The sequence below is a fragment of the Nyctereutes procyonoides genome, unplaced genomic scaffold (assembly GCF_905146905.1).
Source record: "Nyctereutes procyonoides isolate TBG_1078 unplaced genomic scaffold, NYPRO_anot_genome, whole genome shotgun sequence".
Lineage (NCBI taxonomy): Eukaryota > Metazoa > Chordata > Mammalia > Carnivora > Canidae > Nyctereutes > Nyctereutes procyonoides.
The window spans coordinates 81766856-81789525 of record NW_026575146.1 but is presented as its reverse complement, the minus strand read 5'-3'; the positions used below and the strand labels follow the sequence as shown (position 1 = coordinate 81789525).

Below are 22670 nucleotides of genomic sequence, written 5' to 3'. Positions count from 1 at the left end.
AATGAAGGAGACAGGAACACCAGATACACAAACTGATACTAAACACAAAAGTCTAAGCAAAAGGAAAAAGGAATGCCCTATATTTATCTATATATGTCCAGAAAGCTGATATTTTTCTCAGTGTATTCATCACCTTAAAAAAAATAGCATGATGAAGATGGTTGGTTTATTACAATAAAGTAATATAACAAAAGAATTTCATTTTTCCCATGTAAGTTGAGAAATTGCACAGAAGACAATAATGTGGGAGGGAACTTCTGTTCCCTAATATTGTTTAGCTACTGTTAAAAAGCTGGATTTAAAATGTGCTAAGTACATGTATATAAGCTCAGCATTCTTTATTTTATGTAATAAGATATACCAAGAAAATATCCTTAGAATAAATTAAGTACTGAACTGATAAAGTACATCTTCATCATCAGTATCCTGAAGTTATGTGTAAACTACAGAATTATCACCTACCTATATAAGAGTTTAAACATTTTGGTTAAATATCATTTGATTCCTGCATTAGTTTTTTCTATGTATGTTCATGAGTGAAATTATTCTTGAATTTGTTGTTCAAGGGCTACTCGACATCTAATTTTATTATCAGAATTATATTGGTCTTTTAGGATCTGTTCACAATTTTTCCATAGGATTTTCTTCAGGGGGTAGCCTGTACAATTATCTGCTCCTACATGATTTTTAAAGATTATTTTTTCCAATCGTTAAATTTTGGGGCACCTTTTAGTTACTCTTGAGATATCATTTAAAATGTTTTCCTAGAAAACAAATAAGACTCTATTTAAAAGTTGTGTCTAATAAGGTTTATGACTATTTATATGATCATTAAAAATATTCTCTAAAACATCTATTAGAGTTTTCCTTTCTTATCATAAGAGAAAGCATTGCCAAAGCCTAGTAATAATAGTTTCTTCAAAGAAATATTTTGACTTAAAATTTTAAAAACCTTTTGTATTGTTCTTTATTCCATGATTTTTGCTTTATTTTCATTAAAACTTTCTATCAATTCAAATGCCCATTGAGGCATTAGCTTGTTTAGTTCAGTAATCATTATTTAATTTGACAAATATTTGGACTCCATAATAAGACATAAGTGCTGGAGACACAGTGGTGACAAGAAGTAAACTGCCCTCAGTTGTCTTAGTTATATACAGACAGTGATTTCCATTGAGAACTGCCATGGTCATGTTCATAGAATTTGATATATAGGAGTTTCATTATCATTCACATCTAAATAGCCAGTAACTTGACTACTGACCTGCTCATTCCTTTGATAATTATTTATATATGTAGTACTAAATTTCCACAAGGTCAGAATTTATTTGGCCATTTTCTAATTTCTAAATTTAAATTGTGGTGATAAAATGGATATGACATTTGGCTTTAGAAAAATTTGTTAGAGACAAATCACTTCCAAATGCCTTTAAAAACAAAACAAAAATCATTGCTGAACACTCAACAACTCCACTTTCATTGAAACCATAAGGCTTTCTTTATAGTATGGATTTTTTTGTGCAGCAAATGAAATACTGATTCAAAGCTTTCTTCCCTTCTTTCTGTTTTACTGCCTTTTCTTCAGAATTAATATCCTACTGTTCAAGAAGACACAAATACTGATGGCATATTTGTCTATATTCATTATATTATTAAGGTCTTTCTGTTATAGAAATGGTCTAATACTAATATTCATGATGGTCATGACGTCATTTAAGTCATCAAGCTCATTTAACCCTTTAATCAAATAAGTAAGTGAACAGACACAGATTTGAGTTACTTTCCAAAAAATACCAATAAGATGTTTTGGAACTAAGGCATACCATATAAATTGTATGACAAAGCTCAAGGCTTTCCAAGATTAATTATGTAACAGAAATTCAACTTTGGTATAATTTTATGGAAGTGTAACAAGATTTAAATAGAGATAGAAGGCTTCCCTACATGAGTTAGATTTAGACTCTATGCGGAATATTATCAGTGATGTAGAGAATACTTTAAGAATGATTCAAAAGATATTCACAGTGTCATCTTATTCATAGGGTTTTACTCTGATATTCCAAATGGAAAACCATAAGTAAATGCTTTCCGGTATTAATAACAGATTGCATTTGAATTGTCTGCTATTCAGTGTTAGGTGCTCCATTAAAGGGTTTTCCAATATTACTTACATTTGTGGGGGTTCTCAAAAGAAGAGATTGATTCTCATCAATGAGTCGTGAATACAGGCCTTCCTATATTTTTATATCATAAGAGTGAAATAAAGTGAGAGGTTGGAGAAAATGATGTCTCAAAATTTTTATATTCATAGGATTTCTCAAAACTATAAATATCCTGGTGCTGAGGAAAGTCTGAGTCCTGACTAAATGTGTTCCCATAGTCTTTCCATTGATAGAGATTCTCACAATTGTGAATTTTCTGTTCAGGAAAATATGGATGGTCATTAAAGATCTGGTTACTTTCCTTACATTCATAGGATTCTGCATCAGTATGAATTTTCTTATGTCGTGTAAGTTGTGAACCCCAGATAAAAGATTTCCCACATTCTTTACATACATAAGGTTCCTCACCAGTATGTATTCTCTGATGTCGAGTAAGTTGTGAACCCCAGAGAAAGGCTTTACCACATTCTTCACATTCATATGGCCTCTTTCCAGTATGGATTTTCTGGTGTCGATTAAGTTCTGAACCACGAAAAAAGGTCTTTCCACATTCCTTACATTCATAGTTTCTCTCACCAGTATGAATTTTTTGATGTCGATTAAACTCTGAGCCATGAAGAAAGGTCTTTCTACATTCCTTACATTCATAGAGTTTCCTCTCATTATGAATTTTCTCATGTTGAGCAAGGTATGAGGCCCAAATAAATGTCTTCCCACACTGCTTACATTCATAAGGTTTCCTACCAGTATGAATTCGTTGATGTCGAGCAAGGTGTGAACTCCAGATATAGGCTTTTCCACATTTCTCACATTCATAGGGTTTCCTACCAACATGAACATTCTGATGTTGAGCAAGATTTGAACCACGAATAAAGGCTTTTCCACATTCCTTACATTCATGAGATTTCTCACTAGTATGAGTTCTCTGATGTTGAGTTAGGTGTGAGCCACGAGTAAAAGCTTTTCCACATTCCTTACACTCATAAGGTTTTTCACCAGTGTGAATTCTCTGATGTTTAGTAAGATGCGATCGCTGACTAAATGCCTTCCTACATTCATTACATTCATAGGGTTTTTCACCAGTATGAATTCTTTGATGTCGTGTAAGATCTGAGCTACAACTAAAGGCCTTCCCACATTCCTTACATTCATAAGACTTCTCACCAGTATGAATACGCTTATGGACACTAAGTTGTGAATGAAATCTAAAGGACTTCCCACATTCCTTACATTTAAAAGGTTTTTCACCAGTATGAATCCTCCTATGACCAGTAAGGCTTGACCGCAAACTAAATGCCTTCCCACATTCTTTACATTCATATGTTTTCTTAGCAGAGTGAACTGTCTGATACTGAGTAAGTTCTGAATCAGAAAGGAAGGTCTTCTCATATTCCTTATCTTCACAAAATTTCTCTCTAGTGTGCATTAATTGATGTTGAGTACAGTCTGAGCCAGAACGAAAGGCTTTCCGAGACTCTTTAAATTCATTCAGTTTCTTTCCTGTATTCTGTTTGTGATGTACATTAAAAGTTGTGTGATGGTTAAAAGTGGACATTTTTTCATAGGTAAGTGTAACCTGCTTAAAACATTCTTCCTGATTTTCCTGTTGTGTTTCAAACTGATCTTTGCTTTCCCAATCACCCCTAAAACATAAATATTCAAGGTTGTGTTTTTTACAAATTTCCAATTGAGGTATTTCTCTCTCAAAAGTGACATGTTTTTGTGATAACTTCTTGCTCTGACAGCTGGACTGCATGTCTGAAAGATAAGAAGATAAATTCATACTGTTTTACTGTTCCAAAAGAAACAAAATGTCCAATGTAGATATAAAAAGTAAATCTTAAAATGCATAAGGCACACAAGAAATGACTGGCTTAAGAAATTCTCAAATTCTGGGCAATATGAAAAAGGGGCAAAAATAAATAGAAATTTAACAGAACTAAAAAAAAGTTGAGGTGAGTGATTAGATACATAAAAGCTTTGTTTTAGTCAAATACATCTGAGTAGTTCCATTTAAAAAAATATTTATTCAGCTATCACCCAGTCATGGACTGCCAATGTAAAGATAAGACCATTTCATTCAGTATGGTAAATCAAGTCTTAGCATATGTTAGGCATTAAAAAAATAATTCTGTAAAAATACAATATTAAAAAAAAGGATATGGGGGGAATTTAGGATGGAATAAAAGGTAATACTACAAAAACCAAGTACTGGGAAGCATGATTAGGATCTTTTAATCATATAATAATGTAATACATCTCTCACTGTCTATTTGCTTCCATCATTACTGAAATGAGTATGTATACTGCTTCCATATTACTTTTGTACTAAGAGGAGGAAACAAAAGTACATCTAAACTAACTGAAAGAAAATTTCCAGAAATGTAATCATACCTACATAATCAGTTTTCAGTTTGCCTTTGCATAAGCAAAGACTTCAACTTGCTCATTTCATCCATGGTACACAGCCAAACCATCTTTTTGTCACATGACCCCAATGAACGTGGTTTTGTTTTCTTTATTCTTGAGTTCATAGTATTGCTCATCTATTCTGCTTTATGCTTTGAAGCCCTTCCCCAGGTCGCCTCTTCTTTTCCCTTCTGTGTAAGGCCACCAAAATATTACAGAAAGTATCTACAAATTTTCAAGTACCATGGAAGATACTATGATGAATGTCTTATATAATTCTGAGCTTAAAAACAGCAATGTTGGGAAATAGGGTTATCAGTCCAATATGTGGGAAGTAATCTGGTCTAGAGTCAACAGACAGTAGGAACTCAGCAACACAGGTATGTCGCATTTAGGTTAAAGGACATAATTATGGGTGACAGTTCAAAAAGGAAAATAGTTTGAGAAGCTGCCAAAGGCAAAGAGCTAGGAAGAATGTGACTCATTTTTGATCTAGGATTTGGTGAAATTGTCATGCAGTTGTTAAAATTTTTCTTGGGATGATAGAGGCGGGAACTGATCAAGTGCTCTAGCAGTGACTAAGTTGAAAAGCAGTTCAGTTACATGTGTAAGTAGTAGTGTATTATAGTGGAAAAAGGACAGACCATAGTTTCAGGCTCAGTTCTATTTACTAATACCATCTTTAGGTTATGAGAAAATTACTAAGCTTGCCTGAGCTGTCCTTTTTTCTGTATGATACTAGGGATATTAATATCTTTTTTAAGAGATTTATTCAGAGGATTGGGAAAACATACCATTTTTATAAAGTGCCTGACACAGAAAAAGGACTGAACAATTAGTAGATGCTGCTGCTGCTGCTGCTACTGATGACAGGAAAAAAAACGTGGGAATGTGGGGGACTGGAAATGGTTTAACAGTATTTCACACATAAACTACTGCTAGAAAGTAATCATTATTATTGTGCTAATTAATGCAGGCAAGGAGTTTAGGATAAATTAAAAAGAATGTTGAAAGAATATAAACCAAGACGTTAAAATAAATTCCGCAGATAATAGAATATGATGAGGAAGCAGCTATTTTGAGATGCTTCCTAGACAGCTTACAATATGACAATCCTGCTCACACCCAGAGTCTCAGCATTTAGATAAGGAGCTGAGCTTAGGATTCCCACCATAAGTTCCTGCTTGGCTTTTCTCAGGCACCTTTAAAAATAACCAGTTAGAGTTGAGCCCACAAATAGTGACCTCCACCCCAAATACCTTATAAGTATGGTGCTCACTACTTTGCTCTCTTATCTCCCACTTGCTCATGACCAGAGATGGAGGACTGTCCTTCTCATAGTTCATTGTATGCCCCTGCTCCCATTTTCTACAATTCATAAGTATTTAATCTTGTGACTTTACTTCTTTTGTGTGATTATATGAAAACTGTGCCTTCAATCAAAACAACTCCAGCATTTTCACTTACCAAAGTGGAAGCTTGGATATTGAGGGAGCTACCTGCTGTCCCTATGTGGATGGCTTGTGCCTCCTCATTCAGCAGGTTATAATCTGCATATCCCTAATACACAAGCTATGGGCCCCTCAAACACAGCATAAACATGGAGGTTAGAAATAATGACTCTACTATACCTCCTATCACCCTATTTTTCTCACTTCCATTTATATTACAAGTCCTTGACTATGACTCTTGTATACATCTCTTCCTGGTGAAACCTAACTTCCTGCTTATCCTGAGTCTGAATTAAATGAGTGAACATAGCTAGAAAAAATAAAATGTGTTGACTAGCATCATTTCTAATTTATATTTTAAAAGCCCACAACTGGGTTCTCAGCTGTGTCCAGAATTTTTATATATTTCTCGTCACAAACAATCAAGCGGAGGACAATCAAGGAATCAGAAACAGCAGAAACTTAGATTGTGACAAAAGGTACAAGACAGATTATTCCATAGGTGTTATTTTACTATAAGTATGTAAAGAAAGAATTATAACTTTTCTTTATACCATATACAAACAGAAACTACAAGTAAATTAAAGATATAAATGGCAAAAAAAAATCTTTAAAACTTAGAAAACAAACATCTCTACTAAATCTCTATGGGATATCAAACTTACTGGTAAATATTTTAGATGAACAAAACAAGAAAATTCTACAACTACTATTATTTGAATATACTGAAAGGCTCAGCCAATCTTTAGTACTCAGAGTGTACTGGTACTAGTATTTGGCTTAGAGACTGACAGAACTTATGACATCTCAAGGCTAAGGTGATAGAGATTAGTATCCAGGGGCTGTCTATAGGGGAGTCCTAAACATTCATCATGTTGAGTTAGAATAGAAGGGCTATTACCAAGGAATATGGGTAAAAAACAGAGGTAGACCTACACAGAAAATATAGCTCAGTTTCAAACCATCTCGGTGACTAAAGAGGGTGATGGACTGAGAAAGCAACCAAAATATTAATGCCTTCAGTTACCTGATAGAAGCAACGGAAATCCTCTATAAAGGAAGGTAGTCTAGGCATTAGTTTTACCATTTTACAAACACTGTCTGCCATAAACTAAGTAAATAACCAGACAATATTAATGTAAACAGACTACGGAAACAATTGTAGAAATACATCTAAAAGTTCTCTAGATATTGGAGTTATGAGACAGGGTTTAAAAATAACTGTGGTTAATGGGATGCCTGGGTGGCTCAGTGGCTGAGTGCCTGCCTTCGGCTCAGGTCATGATCCTGGGCTGGGATCGAGTTCCACATGGGGCTCCCCGCAGGGAGCTGGCTTCTCCCTCTACCTACGTCTCTGCCTCTCTCTCTGTATCCCTCATGAATAAATAAAATCTTAAAACAAAACAAAACTGTGCTCAAGAAGCTAAACTCATCATTTTAGTAGAGAATAAGAAACCAATACAGATAAAAAAAAAATCCAAGAGAAAAAGATTGGAAAAATCTTAAGAGAAGCATTATGACATAGAAGATTCAGTTAGAAAACTAAACATAAATGTAAGTGGAAGCTTAAAGGGAGAAGAGAGGAAGAATGGGAGAAGCAGCAATATTTAAAAAGATAATGGCTGAGAATTTCCAGAACAAACTCCATGAACAGGTGAATGAATGAAGTATAGCCAAAAGTGGAATACTACAGAGAAACAAAACTAAACTATTGATACGTGCAACATAGATGAATTTCAAAATCATGCTAGCAAAAGAAACAAGGTCAACAAAAAGAAAAAGGAGTATACCTTGTTTTTTTTTTTTTTAATTTTTTTATTTATTTATGATAGTCACAGAGAGAGAGAGAGAGGCAGAGACACAGGCAGAGGGAGAAGCAGGCTCCATGCACTGGGAGCCCGACGTGGGACTCGATCCCGGGTCTCCAGGACCGCGCCCTGGGCCAAAGGCAGGTGCCAAACCACTGCGCCACCCAGGGATCCCAGGAGTATACCTTGTATAACTCAATTTATGTAAAATTCTAGAAGATATAAACTCATCTAGAGTTACAGAAAGCAGGTCAGTGACCACTTGAAGACAGGAGTGGGAGGATGGATAGCACAGGGGCATGAGGAAAACTGGCAATAACTGAAGGGTTTCTTTTCTTTCTTTTTCTTTGTTTCTCTCTCTCTCACTCTCTCTCTCTCTCTTTTTTTCTAAAGATTTTTATTTATTTATTTGACAGAGAGAGAGCCAGAGAGCACAAGCAAGGAGGATGGCAGAGGAAGAAGGAGAAGCAGGCTCCCCATTGAGCAGGGAACCCAATGTGGGGCTCAATCCCGGGACCTGAGCTGAAGGCAGATGCTTAACCAACTGAGCTACCCAGATGCCTCTAAAGTGTCTGTTTCCTGATTATAGTGATTATTTCATGGATGTAACAAAATGTTGGAACAGACCAAACTGTATATTTCAAATATATGCAGTTTATTATTCTTTAATTATATCTTGATTAAGTTGTGAAGTGAGAATTTTAACACTATAAGAGAGAACTAAAATCTTAAAGAAAATAAAGAAAAATATACTTTTAGCCACTCTAACTAGGTATTAGTGTATTAGTATTTCCTTTATGTGAATGCTCATTCACGCTAAAAATACAAAGTATTAAGCCAACAAATGATAAGTATAGATCAAGTACACAGCAGACATCAAATAAATACAATCAGTAATTCAGTAAACAAACACAGAGGAAATATCTATCCTTACTAGAAATCAACAGCCTTTAACCTACTAAATTATTAAAAAGTTTTAATTAAAAATAACTCAATTTGTAGTGAGACTACATTGAAACTTATATCATTCCTGATCTCCATATGAATCAACGCCCTCCAATCCTTCTGAAAACACATTAATTCCTACAGTATACAAATACCTTCAAGTCATAGCTACCTCTCAGATACCCATGTGTCTACCATGAATCTGTTTGTTTCCAAACTTGTTGATACCAATTGTTTTTGACATTTTACCTATATGTTAATAACATTATATAAAGAAATATGAAAGGTTGTTTTATATGAAAACTAAGTGAATGCTCTAAAAAAAAAAAAAAACTCATTCAAGAAGGCTGAAATTCTAAGGACTGAGGGGAAAAAGAGATTCCACAGTAAGATTGTCTAAATTCTCATTCAGATAGAAACCAAATACTTAGGAGAATGAATTATTAGTGTAGTTAATATAAGAAAGCATAGGGAGAACTCTAATTAGGGAAATTATGCACTGGTCCCTTATTGAAACAGGTGAACCAGTTATGGGTTGGAATTATTAATTTAAGGGATTCTTGGAATTTTGTATGATTTAAAATAATCAATTAACTATCTTAAATTAACTGGGTACACAATATTCTAACTTTAAATCCTCTGGCCAAGGAATTTCATATCTGAAACACAACCATAATTCAATGTGGAAAAAAAACCCATGAATAATTGACCTGTACCAAGAATTACAACTTTAGTAACAAGAAATGCAGAATAACCTTAATATACAACAGAAGATTCATAGTATGTGAAAACTGACCAAAATTTTAAAAGCACATAGTAGTGTTTAGGGAACAAAAGTATGAAATATAATTGCACAGACCTTTGGGAACAAAATATGTTATAAAATCTTATTTTGAAATACAGTTGACCCTTAAACAACACAGATTTAAACTGTACAGGTCCACTTATATGTGGATTTTTTCCAGTACTGTAAATTTATTTTTTCTTTCTTATGATTTTCTTAGTAATATTTTCTTTTCTCTGGCTTATTTTAAGAATACATTATATAAAGACATAATATATGATTTATATTATCAGTAAGGTTTCCAGTCAATAGTAAGCTATTAGTCGTTAAGTTTCTGGGAAGTCAAAACTTATATATTAATTTTTTTAAGATTTATTTTAGAGAGAGATAGCAAATGAGTTGCGGAGGGACAGAGGAAGGAGAGGCAGAGAATTTCAAGCAGACTCCATGCTGAGCACAGAGCCCCAAGCAGGGCTTGATCTCACGACCCAGAGATCATGACCTGAGCTGAAACCAAGAGTCAGACACTTAACCAATTGTGCTACACAGGCACCCACCTCTATGTGAATTTTTGTCTGTCCAAGAGTCTATATTCCTAAACCCCTCAAACTGTTCAAGGGTCAATGGTAACTACAGATTCACAATAAGTTGCAAAGAGTACCCTTTATCCAATTTTCTCCAATGAATACATCTTACATAATTAAAGCACAATATCAGAATCATGAAACTGGCATTGGCACAATGCATACGTGTACTATGTCATTTCATCACATATGTGGATTCCTATAACCACCACCTCAATCAAGACACATCTAGATCATTATCTCACAGATTCTACCTCTTGTGCTACCTCTTTATAGCCATAACCACTACCACCATTCCCCAGCTCATCCCTACCCCTGGCAACCACTATATGCTTTCAATCTCTAAAATTTGGTAATTTCCAAAATGTTCTACAAATGGATTCATTTGGCATGTGACCTTTTGAGTTGGCATTTTCATTCAGCAACATATCCTTGAGATTCATTTCAGTTGTTGTAGGTATCAATAGTTCAGAAAAAGAACAATTTAAAAACACAAATATAGCTTTTGGAATTTAAAAACATGATTCTAGTGAGGAGATAAAATTTATTTTCTTTTCTTTGATATTTCAAATAAAAAAGAAACTCCTAAATAAACAACTAACAAATACTGTGGAAAAAAAAAAGAAGCTACAAAAGTATATTATTTCAATCTGAGTCCTGCCCATAAACAGAAAATTCATCAATTAGCCTCAACTTGCCAAATATGTGCCTTGTTTCCTCTTGACAGCAAGGTTTGTTTTTTTAAAGATTTTATTTATTTATTCATGAGAGACACAGAAAGATCCCTGATCCCAGACCCTGGGATCAGGACTGAGCCAAAGCCAGACGCTCAACCAGTGAGCCACCCAGGCATCCCCAGGACTGGTCTTTTGTGACACTGCCCTCTCTTTGTTTTCTTCCATTAGCCTTAACCTCTCTTCTGCTACTTACTATTCCCTGTAGCCAGAAGCCATTTTCACCTATTATCCTGATTTTCAACTAAGCAGACTATCAGGACTTCTCTCAATATAGAGCCTATTTGCTGAAATGTATGGACATGTTCCAGTCACAGAAAATTCAAGTTTTTTAATAGATTATATACTCTTTGTTAACCCTTCTTATCCCAAAATGATATTAGAAAATCAATAAATGTTGCTTAAAAGAATGAATTAGCAAGTGTAGGAAACGCAGAAGCAAGAATTCAGGCAAGATAAGAAGAATTCAAAACATAGTAGATAAAATAAAAAATAGTCAAGATTTTTGGAGGGAGAAATTTACAAATATCTAAATGAAGAAATTTACAAATATCTAAATGAAGAAATTTACAAATATCAACATGAAAAAAAGAGAGAAAGAAATTGAGTCAAAGCACTGATACATTACCTACTGAAGAAAAAGAATGGCACTTACCTTTTTATAATACGAGGGAAAGAAAATGAAGAGTAGTACTGAATTGCAGTGGTATTTGGAGGTGAAAAGAAGAGTCATTTGGAAATTCACGGTGAAAAGGTTACTTCTGGCTCTAGGTCTCAGAACTTTATTCACAGGATTTTATCTCTTGAGGAGACTTGAGACCAGTATTTCAGAGATGCTGCTGCCTCCGTAAACATCTGAGCTCTTATCTGCAATGTTGGTGTCCCTGTGCAGACTCAGCCCTTACTCACCTGGGCATGGTCCTCTTGTCTCATCCTGTAAAACCATCCAAGGCTCTTTCCCTTTCTCCAGTAAAGAAAACACATCTGGCTGATAAATGCAAAGTCCTGATCAGAGATAAGAAATAAGAAATAACCACGTGGTAAGGATTTCAAAATTTGAATCTAGTCCTTCAGTTATGAAGGAAGAAAGACAATTATAGGAAGAGTAAGAAAAAGGCATGAAGTATTTCTCCATCTAAAAGATGGAGAAGATGGAGGTTACCAAATTTACAAGGCATAAACAATTTCCCAGAAAGAAGTCAGAAATTTCCCTAACCACTTGAAAGACAATGCAAAAATTCACAATGTAGAAAGCAGAAATTTCTGGGGTCAAATTCTGAATCTTACCCAGCAAGATCATGTTGCTGTAGTTCTCCAACATCACATCTCTGTACAAGTGTCTCTGTTCCAAGTCCAGGCACTCCCACTCCTCTTGTGAGAAGTCTATAGCTACATCCCTGAACACCATCAACTGCTGAAAGAAACAACGCAAGCATCAATGGTGAAATTTAAAAATCTTTTATTTATTTATTTATTATATTTATATATTTATTTATTTTTAAAGTTTTCTTTTTTTTTTAATAATAAATTTATTTTGAAATTTAAAAATCTTTTAGATAGAACGGGGAAGAAGTGAAAAAGAGCACTGTATACCTACTGTATACACCACGTATATAGTGGTGTATGGAGTATACAGTGGTGTATACTCACTGAGCAAAAAACTGAAGTCGGCTGCCTGTAGTATGGGGGGAAATTACATGGAAATTTGTGACTGAGGCTGAGTGACTATATGCTCTTAAAACCTTCTATTGTTCAGCCACAACATCCTTATGACTTTCCAGGGACAAATATCAGACAATAGGATGACAGCCCAGAATCAAGAGTTCTTTGTTAATATCACTCGGAGGCCACACCAGGCTTAATCACTAAGTCCAGCTTTATTATGGGATAAACATAATCCCCTGCCCCTCCTTAGGCTACTTTTAGTTGACTTTTCTGTTAGCTGAAGCTGAAAGGATTCTTAGCAGATACACTCCCTAACTGAATACCATTTTCTGTGAGAATGTATAAAATCTGGGTTCTGGGCTAAGTAGCTGACAACACAGGTCTTGTTAATAATATTAATCTCTCATTGATTTCCTGGCAAGATCCCAGATCTCTCTGAACTTAACCCTCCACCAATCCTCTATTTAAAAGCACGATAAAGTGCCACATAATAAAATGAACACCAACCAACACCAACTCTCACCTTTATTAAATGAGACACCCCATTCTACAGAGTAAATAAAAGCTTTCATGCAGTGTATCCCTTTTAGCCACTCAGTTCCACCTTGTTAAGCCACAGATTTGAAAAGAAAGTCTCTACTATTTCCTCCTTCAGTGCTCTATCAAAGTCTTAGAACACAGGAGGTGCTGAATGCCATGTTGGAGAGAAGAGGGACACTTAGGGAAGGCAGTGGACTGTTTCATGGCTATCACCATATTGAATAGTGACTCAAGTAAGCAGTTTAAGAATAATAAATAAAAGTATTCATAAGATGTGATATAAATGGTTAAAATTTTGGAGAGAGGCAATTCCAACTCACATGGGCCATGACTTAAAATTCCCAGAATCAATCAGTCTTCTATACTCCTCTCCTGGTGAAGCAGAGTCCCGAGGAAGCAGAGCTAGAAGGAAGGAATCATGAGAGGTCAGGTTTTCCACAGAACTTTCAAATGGACTAAAAATGCCATTTTCTTCCCTGAAGAAAGGTCAGAGGGATCTACAAAAATCCTGGCCCAAACCGAAACCCAACTGACTCATTCTCACTCCTCCTTTTTCCTAGTCCTATGTAACCACTAATTCCCGTTCTGTTTCTATAGATTTTCTTATTCTGGACTTTCACATGAATGGAATCATACAATATGTGAACTTATTGTGACTAGTGTCTTTCATTTAGCATAATGCTTTCGAGGTTCATCCATGCTGTAGCATGTATCAGTATTTCATTCCTTTCTACAGCTGAATAATATTCCACTGTATGACTAGACCACATTTTGTTTATCCATTAATAGACATTTGGGTTGTTTCCACCTTTTGATTATTATATATATGCTGCTATGAACCTTTGTGTACAAATTTTTATGTTCAAATACCTGTCTTAAGGTTTTAAGAACACGAGTTTTACATTTCACTTATTAAATTTATTCCTAAATATTTTATGCTTTTTGATACTATTGTGAATGGAACTGTTTTCTTAATTTCATTTTTGGATTCTTCATTGCAAGTGCATAAATATACACTTGATTGGGGGGGGGGGGAAGCAGAGGGAGAAGCAGAGAGCAAATCTTTAGCAAGCTCCATTCCCAGAGCAGAGCCTGAAGCAGGGCTTGATCTTACAACCCTGAGATCATGACCTGAGCCAACAGTCACCCAGGCACCCCTACACTTGATTTTTATCTATTGATCTTATATTCTAAAACTTTTCTAAACCCTTTTATTAGTTCTAATAGTTTGTGTGTGTGTTTATTCCTTAGGATTTTCTATTATCCAAAAAAAATAAATAATGTCATGTGTAAATAGAGATGGTTTTACTTCTTTCCCAAGATAGATGTTTTTTATTTCTTCTTTCTTGCCTAACTTCCCTGTAAAGTCTCCAGTACAATACTGAATAGAAGTAGCAAAAGCAGCCATTCTTGTTTAACTCCTGATCTCAGGAGGAAAATATTCAGATATTCACTATTAAGTATATTAGCTACATGATTTCTGTTGGTGCCCCACAGCAGGTTAAGGAACTTCCCTTTCATTTTTAGTTTATTAGAGTACTTTTAAAATGAGAAGGTATTGGCTTTTGTCAAATGCTTTTTCTGCATCTATTAAAATGACCATGTGATTTTTTATTTTTTATTCTTTTGATATGATGTATCACAGTAATTAGTTTTTGTATGGTCAGATAACCTTGCTTTCTTGGGACATATTCCACTTGGCCATGTTGTAGAATTCATTTTATATGTTGTCAGGTTTCATTTGCTATTTCGTTGAGGATTTTTGTACTCAAATTCTTATGATATATGCTTTGTCTGGTTTTGGTATCTGGGTAATATTGGCCTCATCAAATAAGTTGGGATCTTAGCTGTATGTTTTTCTCCTTTTTGAAAAAAAAAAAAAATTTTTTTTTTTAAGTGAACTCTAGGGACACCTGGGTGGCTCAACGGTTAAGCGTCTGCCTTTGGCTCAGGGCATGAGCCTGGAGTCCCGGGATCAAGTCCCACATTGGGCTTCCTGCATGGAGCCTGCTTTTCCCTCTGCCTATGTCTCTGTCTCTGTCTCTCTCTCTCTCATGAATAAATAAATAAATAAAATCTTTTTTTTTTTTAAAAGAAAGTGAACTCTACACCCAATGTGGGACTCAAATTCACAATCCCAAGATCAAGAATTGCATGCTCTTCTGACTGTGCCAGCCAGGCCCCCCTGGCTATATATTCTTTAATTGCAGCAGAGGCACCACTGGGGAATTCAGAACTGTTAGTAGGAGTCGTTCTGAACCAGGTTATGTTATGAACAACAAAGAAAACCTGGTTGTTCAGAGGAACCATACTTTTATTTATTTACTTACTGATTTATTTAAATTTTAAGTGGTTAACATACAGTGCAATATTGGTTCCTGGAATAAAAGTCAGTGATTCATCATGTATATACAACACTCAGTGCTCATCATAACCTTCTTTAATACCCACCACTCATTTTAGCCAATCCCTTACCTACCTTCCTCCATCAACCCTTAGTCTGTTCTCTATTGTTAAGAGTCTCTTATGGCTTGTTTCCCCTCTCTCCTTTCTTTCATTTCCTCTTCGCACATGTTCATCTGTTTTCTTTCTTAAATTTTACAGATGAGATCATATGGTATCTGTCTTTCTCTGATTGACTTATTTCACTTAGCATAATACATTTTAGCTCCATGCTGTCGCAAATGGCAAAATTTCATGTTCTGGTGGCCGAATAATATTCCATACACACACACACACATACCACCTTTATCCATTCATCAGTCAATGGACATTTGGTCTCTCTCCATAGTTTGGCTATTGTTGATAATGCTGCTATTAATACCAGAGTGCATGTATCCTTTCAAATTTGTATTCTTATATGCTTTGGGTAAATACCTAGTATTTTTTTTAAAGATTTTATCTATTTATTTGATAGAGAGAGAGAGAGAGAATGCACAAGCATGTATGAGTGGGGGAAAGGGAGAGACAGAGGGATATGCAGACTCCCTGCTGAGCAGGGAACCCAATGCAGGACTCAATCCCAGGACCCCAGGATCATGACCTGAGCCAAAGGCAGACCCTTAACCAACTGAGTCACCCAGGTGCTCCCATGGTAAATGCCTAGTTTTGCAATTCCTGGTTCATAGGGTGGTTCTATTTTTAACTTTTTGAGGAACTTCCATATTGTCTTCCACAATGGCTGCACCAGTCTGCATTCTAACCAACAGTGTAAGACAAAGAATATAGAAATTAGCAAATGAAACAAAGAAAGAGATGACAATTATTGGAAGAAAACACTGAAAGTCAGAGATAATCCAACTTGCAACTAAGCAAACCCCTACAGATGAAATCCAAATCAAAGAAGAGAAAAAACATTAAAAACTTTATTTTTAACATTAAAAAATAATTTCCTGAAATAAAGCATGAATATACATAACGAAGAGACATCAGGGAGAAATGATTAAAAACTGTCAATATGAAAACATTTCCTAATAAAATTATTAGGCTAAAACCCATGGGAAGTCAAGATAAAAATATGAACTTACCCATGAGAAAAAGGAAATTCACTTGTCAATAGACTTCTCCACTACTAAATTCAGTGCTCCCAAGAGGGAGGTAGTCTCTCCAATATATTTGTGGTAAAATGAATGACAGAATCGAAGATTTAATATGCAGCCAAGCTGTCCTTCAAATAGAAAATATAAAAAGTTCTATGCTACAACAACTTAGGGAATATTGTTCATATGAGTGCTTTCTAAACTACTAGAGGATATATTTTTGCCATAAAAGAGAGAACAGAGAAAATTTCAGGAAAAGCAGTGATGGTAAACATATTTAAATGCAAACCTAAATAAAAATAAGATGGAGATTATGGTACCAGTATGTTAGATGGTTCTTAAAGGTATCTAGTACTTCGTATTAATGCTGTGTAGTTGCCTCCTCCACTGAATAGAGCTGACTTGTGTACCAAAAAGATATTGTGGAAATGATGGAGTATGAGAATAGGTCAAAAAGAACATTATGGCTTCTTCCTATACTCTCTTGCTGCCCTTCTGCTCTGGGGAAAGCCATATAACATGTTATGAGGTCCATATGGAGAGGAACCGAGGTCTTTTGCCAATAGCCATGTGAGAAAATCATCTTGGAAGGTGGTCCTCCAGCTTCAGTCATGCATTTAGATGAGTGTGGCCTGGCCAAGAGTTTGGCTATAACTTCAGGAGACCTAAGCCAGAACCTCACTGCTAAGCCACTCCTAAATTCCTAATCTGCAAAAACAGTGTAAGATAATAAATATTTATTGTTTTTTTAGGGTAATATGTTTTACAGCAATAATTAACAGAGAAATAAAGTTTGCAAAATGGAAAATAGACAAGCTCACTGACTGCCTCATTTATAATAACTGGGAGAGAAAGGATATCATTTAAAGCAGCCAAGTCGGTGGATCCCTGGATGGCTCAGTGGTTTAGTGCCTGCCTTTGGCCCAAGGCGCAATCCTGGAGTCCCGGGATCGAGTCCCGCGTCGGGCTCCCGGCATGGAGCCTGCTTCTCCCTCCTCCTGTGTCTCTGCCTCTTTCTCTCTCTCTCTATCATAAATAAATAAATAAATCTTTAAAAAAAAATAAAAAATAAAGCAGCCAAGTCATGGGTAGATATATAGAAATATTTAAGAATACAAATATGAAGTCAGAGAGAGTAAAAATGTCAACTGCATTTCAACATACAAGCAAAAATTAGGAAATTAAAATTTAGATTTAAAATGACAGCATTTGGGACACCTGGGTGGCTCAGCAGTTGAGCATCTGCCTTCCGCTCAGGACATGATCCCAGAGTTCCGGGATGGAGTCCCACATCAGGCTCTTGCATGGAGCTTGCTTCTTCTCCCTTTGCCTATGTCTCTGCATCTCTCTGTGTCTCTCATGAATAAATATATAAAATCTTTAAAAACATAAAAAATAAAAAAATAAAACGACAGCATTTACAATAGCAACAAAAATGTTAAATACCTATAAATTTAACAAAATAAGGACAAGGCCTCTACATTGATTACTAAAAATAACAGAATAAAATGAAAGAATATCTAAATGAATGGAGGAATTTATCACATTTATGAGATGAAAGTGATTATTTTCAAGATATCAGTTTTTCTGCAATATAATGGTGTAAAAAGGTTAAAAGTAAAAGGATGGGAGAAGATATACCATGGAAATCATAATCAAAAGAATGCTAGAGTAGCTATATTACTGAGACAAGGTAGATTTCAGAACAGATTATCAGAGAGAAAAGATGGTCTTTTCAACAAACGATATGAGATCAACTGAATATATGAGGGAAATGAATTGATCTTCCCTCACACATACACAAAAATCAATTCCAGAGGGTTTGTACATCTAAATGTGAAATATAATAAATGTAGAAGAAAATATTAGTATCTTCATGCCTTAGAGATAAGCAAAGTGTTCTTTTTTTAAGATGTTATTTATTTATTCATGAGAGACAGAGAGAGAGAGAGAGAGGCAGAGACATAGGCAGAGGGAGAGGCAGCCCCCCCATGGGAGCCTCATGTGGGACTCGATCCTGGAACCTCAGGATCACACCCTGAGCCAAAGGCAAATACTCAACCACGAAGCCACCCAGGTGCCCCAAGCATCCAACTCTTGATTTGGGCTCAGGTCATGATCTCAGGGTTGTGAGATCAAGCACCACATCAGACTCTGCACTGGGTATGGAGCCTGCTTAAGATTCACTCTCTGCCTCTCCCTCTGCCCCTACTCCCCTCTCTAAAAATAATGATGATGATAATGATGATGAATATGTATCAACTAACAGCAGCAACTTCAATAAAGCAGAAGCTACAGGTTATGTAAGAGAAAACTTCACTCACAGAGTATTTTAATACATTTTTATCAATCAAAGACAAATCAAGTGGAAAACAAGTAACTATAGACAGGCCATATATTAGACCACAAAGAAAAATTATTAAATTCCAATGTTAAAAAATATCATAATGCAGCAAAACTGGAAATTATAAGTGAAGAGGAGGCCTATGTGCCTTACTGAATTCCTCAACCTTATCAATAGGGATTGATTTCATGTCACAGGGCTCAAGACCCCTCCACAGCACTAAGGCTAAGACGCTATACCACTTGTTCTGAGCAATAAATGATCATAAACACAGTGACTTAAAACAATACAAATTTATTACCTTATGCTTAGGCAGTTAGGTAAAAGCCTGAGATGGTTCTCAATGGGCCACTTTCAAGGTGTCAGCAGGGCTGTGTTCCTTTCTGGAGGTTCTAATGGATAATTATTTATTTCTTTATGTTTTCCAGAGTCTAGAGGCCACCAACATTGGCTCCCTTCCTTCAGCCAGCAATTCTGCATATCTCTGACCATTCTTCTTTGATCCTATCTCCCTGTGACCCTAAAGACTTAGGAAAGGTTTACTGACTTTAAAGAATCCAATCAGGCCTAATTGGGTAATCTAAGATAATTTCTCCATTTCAAGGTCCTTAACTTAATCTTGTTTGCAAAGTCCCTTTTGCCCTGTAAAGCAAAATAGTCACAGATTCCAGGGATTAGGACCTTGACATCTTTCCAGGGGCATTATTCCACCTACCCCAACCACCTTTAAAGCTTCTATCCTTGGCTCCCCTCTTCCTGAGGGATACTCAAAAATCCACCCTTTCTATCCTATCACTTCTTCTCCAGCAGTCTTGAATCCAGATAGAATAAGCATCAATATTCCCTGTATCCATGTTTATGTCCATTGTCAGAAGCCTTAGATTCCCTGATAATGTCTTTAGAGACACTGTACTCCCCCCCCCCCAGCTAGATGTACCTTCTTGTCATCTCTCCCCACATCTGGACACTTTCTAGTATGCCCTCTGGAATTCATAATTCATTAATAACAAACTCCTCTTTTATCTCCAACACTTCCTTGAATACTCCCTTCACCTTTGGGTCTAAGGGAAACCGGGCTCTCCCCAGGGGACTCTGCAGCCTTTTCAACATCTCCCTCTCCTACCCTCCCTACCCCCCAGCCTCTTGCCACTGGGTCTGGAAGCAGGGCAGGTATCCTCCTTGTTCTTATTACTTTCAGACCTTCCTCTCTTCCTTTTCTAAAAAAGCTCTACCTTGGAATTTCATGCCATGAGATTACATATAACTCACCACACCTCACTGCGGCTGACATCTACCAAATACAGGATATTTCTCCTTGTTTTTTGAAAACTTGGGCTCATGGCTTATTCTCTGCAACACTACTCTTTTATTCTTGCAGTTGCAGTACATTCACACAGTTGAGCCTTGTTTACTCATTCTTCCCGGTATGTCTACTTTTCCCTCTCTTGTGGCTCATTATTACCAGCATACTTTTAACATTGTTATCCTCCCACCAGCTGCTGTTCTATTTCTCTGCTCATATTTACAGAGAAATTCTTGGAATATGTTCTCTACACTGTCTCCTATTCCACTCCCCACATTCTACATTACTCAATCCAACTAACGGTCATCAAAGAAACTGCTCTCCACACATTTACGAAGGACTATGGTTATTACTAAACGCAATATTCTTCGTTTCTGGCTCCACAGCTGCTGCTACCACATTTACACACACAGGCACACAGTGTGCAGTCACAATCATGCGTGCACGTGCACAGGGACACCTAAATAGCCATTACCGTCATGTACAGCTTCCCTCATCATCGTGCACATTATGATGTGCACCACACACGCACACCCTCACCCCCACGGCTCCTGAACGATTACCCCCACCTCCCGTTCCCGTAACCATTTCACACAAGCACCCACAGATCCCATCGTGATCGCTGGCGCAAGAGCGGGCACACACATACACAGCTCCCTACCAACTTCCTTCTCCATTCCTTCTTGCTGGCAAAGCCTGAGACTCCGAAAACATTAATCCCTCACTACCCTTCCCAGTGGCGTTGGCCCTTCAGGGGTCATTTTGTGTCTTAGATTATCTTACCTGACCCTGCGATCCCTACAGGAATGTTCCGCGGTGACTCGGGCGGGACGCTTCCTACAGTCGCGAGAGCGTCGGTGCGCGGACAGGAAGCTGTCTCGGCTACTACGGTGGACATGGGAAAATGTAGTCAAAGCCCGGGCAGCCTTCAGAGCCCAGCGCCGAAGATCTCAATTCATAGGCCTTGGCCCGGGTCTCCATCCTTTCCCTCGACAAAGACCATCGCCCTCATCACTGCTCACATCTGTGGCAAAGGGCTTCTCTATTCGTTCCAGGCCGCGATTCGAACGCAAGACTCCACTGAAGCCTCCACGCTGCTCCCCCACAAGTGCTGGGAACCTGGACAATAAGCCAATGCGGCCTTTCGACCGGAAGTAGCCTTGGACGCGATGGCCCCTGGGAAATGTAGTTTAGGGTCGTAGAACTACCTCAGAGGAAGAGTGTCATTCTTTGCAGCTTGAGTTTGCTGTCTGGGCATCTGACAGACACATTGTGACAGAAAAGTCCTGTTAGACGGTGGTCAAGCGACCAGTGACTCCTTCCCATCTTTGTCTGAGTGTTGGTCCAGCCTGGTGCATATCTCTTATCCCACAACCATCGACCTGGGGGTAGGATGAAGGGGCCCAACTGCAGGAGGGTCCCTTCTCTGCGAAGCCATGGAAGCTCCTTCTTCTTTTTTTTTTTTTTTTTTGGAAGCTCCTTCTTTAGCCAAGGTGTACTATCCTCTTAACTCCACAAATAAATACTTCACTTATTCTCATCCTCCAATTACCCTTAAAGAGTTTGGGTTAAATTAATATTCAAGCTTACATTAGTGCTTTGCAAATGCTATTCATGTCTTGGCCTCCCTCCCGCCCCCCGAAAGTTAGTACTTGATAGCTTTTAAATTTTGCTTCCTCTTCTCTGAGCTCATCATTTAGCTGGACAGTATGTCTAAACTTTCTGACCAAGGAGTAAATTTTTTTTCAGTACTTTCAAATTAATCCTTTAAAAATAATTTCTTTTAAAATATTTTTATTGTAAAATAGGAAATACTTGAAGAAAAGTGCATAGAATGTGTATATTCAGTGTAACTCAATACTAATGAAGAGTGCATTGTTGGCATCTCAAGAAGAAATGGCCTATGCATATGATATTTCTGATCCCCAGTCCCTAGCTGACCACTATCCTTCCCGTTAGGATAATAAATAATATTGTAGAGGTTGCTTTTAGGCAATCAATTTGAACAATAGAAACCTGAGTAAGGTAGAAGGGCCCACAGTAATTCAGTATTCTGGCTGAATATAAACAGGCCTTTTAGGAAACCCACCTCAAAAGAATCTTAAGCCCTAGCTGACCAATGGGTTACTTACATGTGGACACAGGTACCAAAAAAGGAAATTCTGTACTTCTCATACCTTCACACCTTCCCCCTTTAACTACAGCCCCCCACCCCTGCCTCACAGCAGACAGTTTCTGCTTTGCTGTCCCACCCACTGCTCCCTTGCAGTGTATTCGATAAACTTCTATCTCCCTTGTTCTGCCTTGAATGAATCCGGCTTTTACTAGCTTGGCATACCCCCACATTTGGTGGCCTCCACCAGATTAGGGGACCCCACAAATATCTTAGTTGTCAGTTATCC

General features: G+C 36.9%; 1 protein-coding gene across 2 annotated transcripts; it reads right to left on the bottom strand.

Moving 5' to 3' along the window:
- Nucleotides 1-2030: 2030 nt before the first annotated feature.
- LOC129500336 (zinc finger protein 790-like) lies at nt 2031-21384 on the bottom strand. 2 transcript variants are annotated; one of them, XM_055310653.1, is made up of 5 exons: nt 21052-21384; nt 13403-13484; nt 12165-12291; nt 11787-11882; nt 2031-3920 (listed from the first exon to the last, which is right to left on the bottom strand). In XM_055310653.1, the coding sequence occupies exons 2-5, from the start codon at nt 13409-13411 to the stop codon at nt 2248-2250; spliced, it is 1905 nt and encodes a 634-aa protein (XP_055166628.1). In that variant the 5' UTR covers nt 13412-13484; nt 21052-21384; the 3' UTR covers nt 2031-2247. The 2 variants fall into 2 exon arrangements, with proteins under 2 accessions (XP_055166628.1, XP_055166629.1); XM_055310654.1 differs by having other exon boundaries at nt 12165-12288.
- Nucleotides 21385-22670: the final 1286 nt, after the last annotated feature.

What these genes read in the sequence shown, in the direction of transcription:
- LOC129500336 (XM_055310653.1), bottom strand. An exon ending in CAGCAACATGATCTTGCTGG is followed by an intron (nt 11,883 to 12,164) that starts GTAAGATTCAGA and finishes ATCTCTGATCAG; the next exon opens with GACTTTGCATTTATCAGCCA. An exon ending in GACAAGAGGACCATGCCCAG is followed by an intron (nt 3,921 to 11,786) that starts GTGAGTAAGGGC and finishes CTTATCTTTCAG; the next exon opens with ACATGCAGTCCAGCTGTCAG.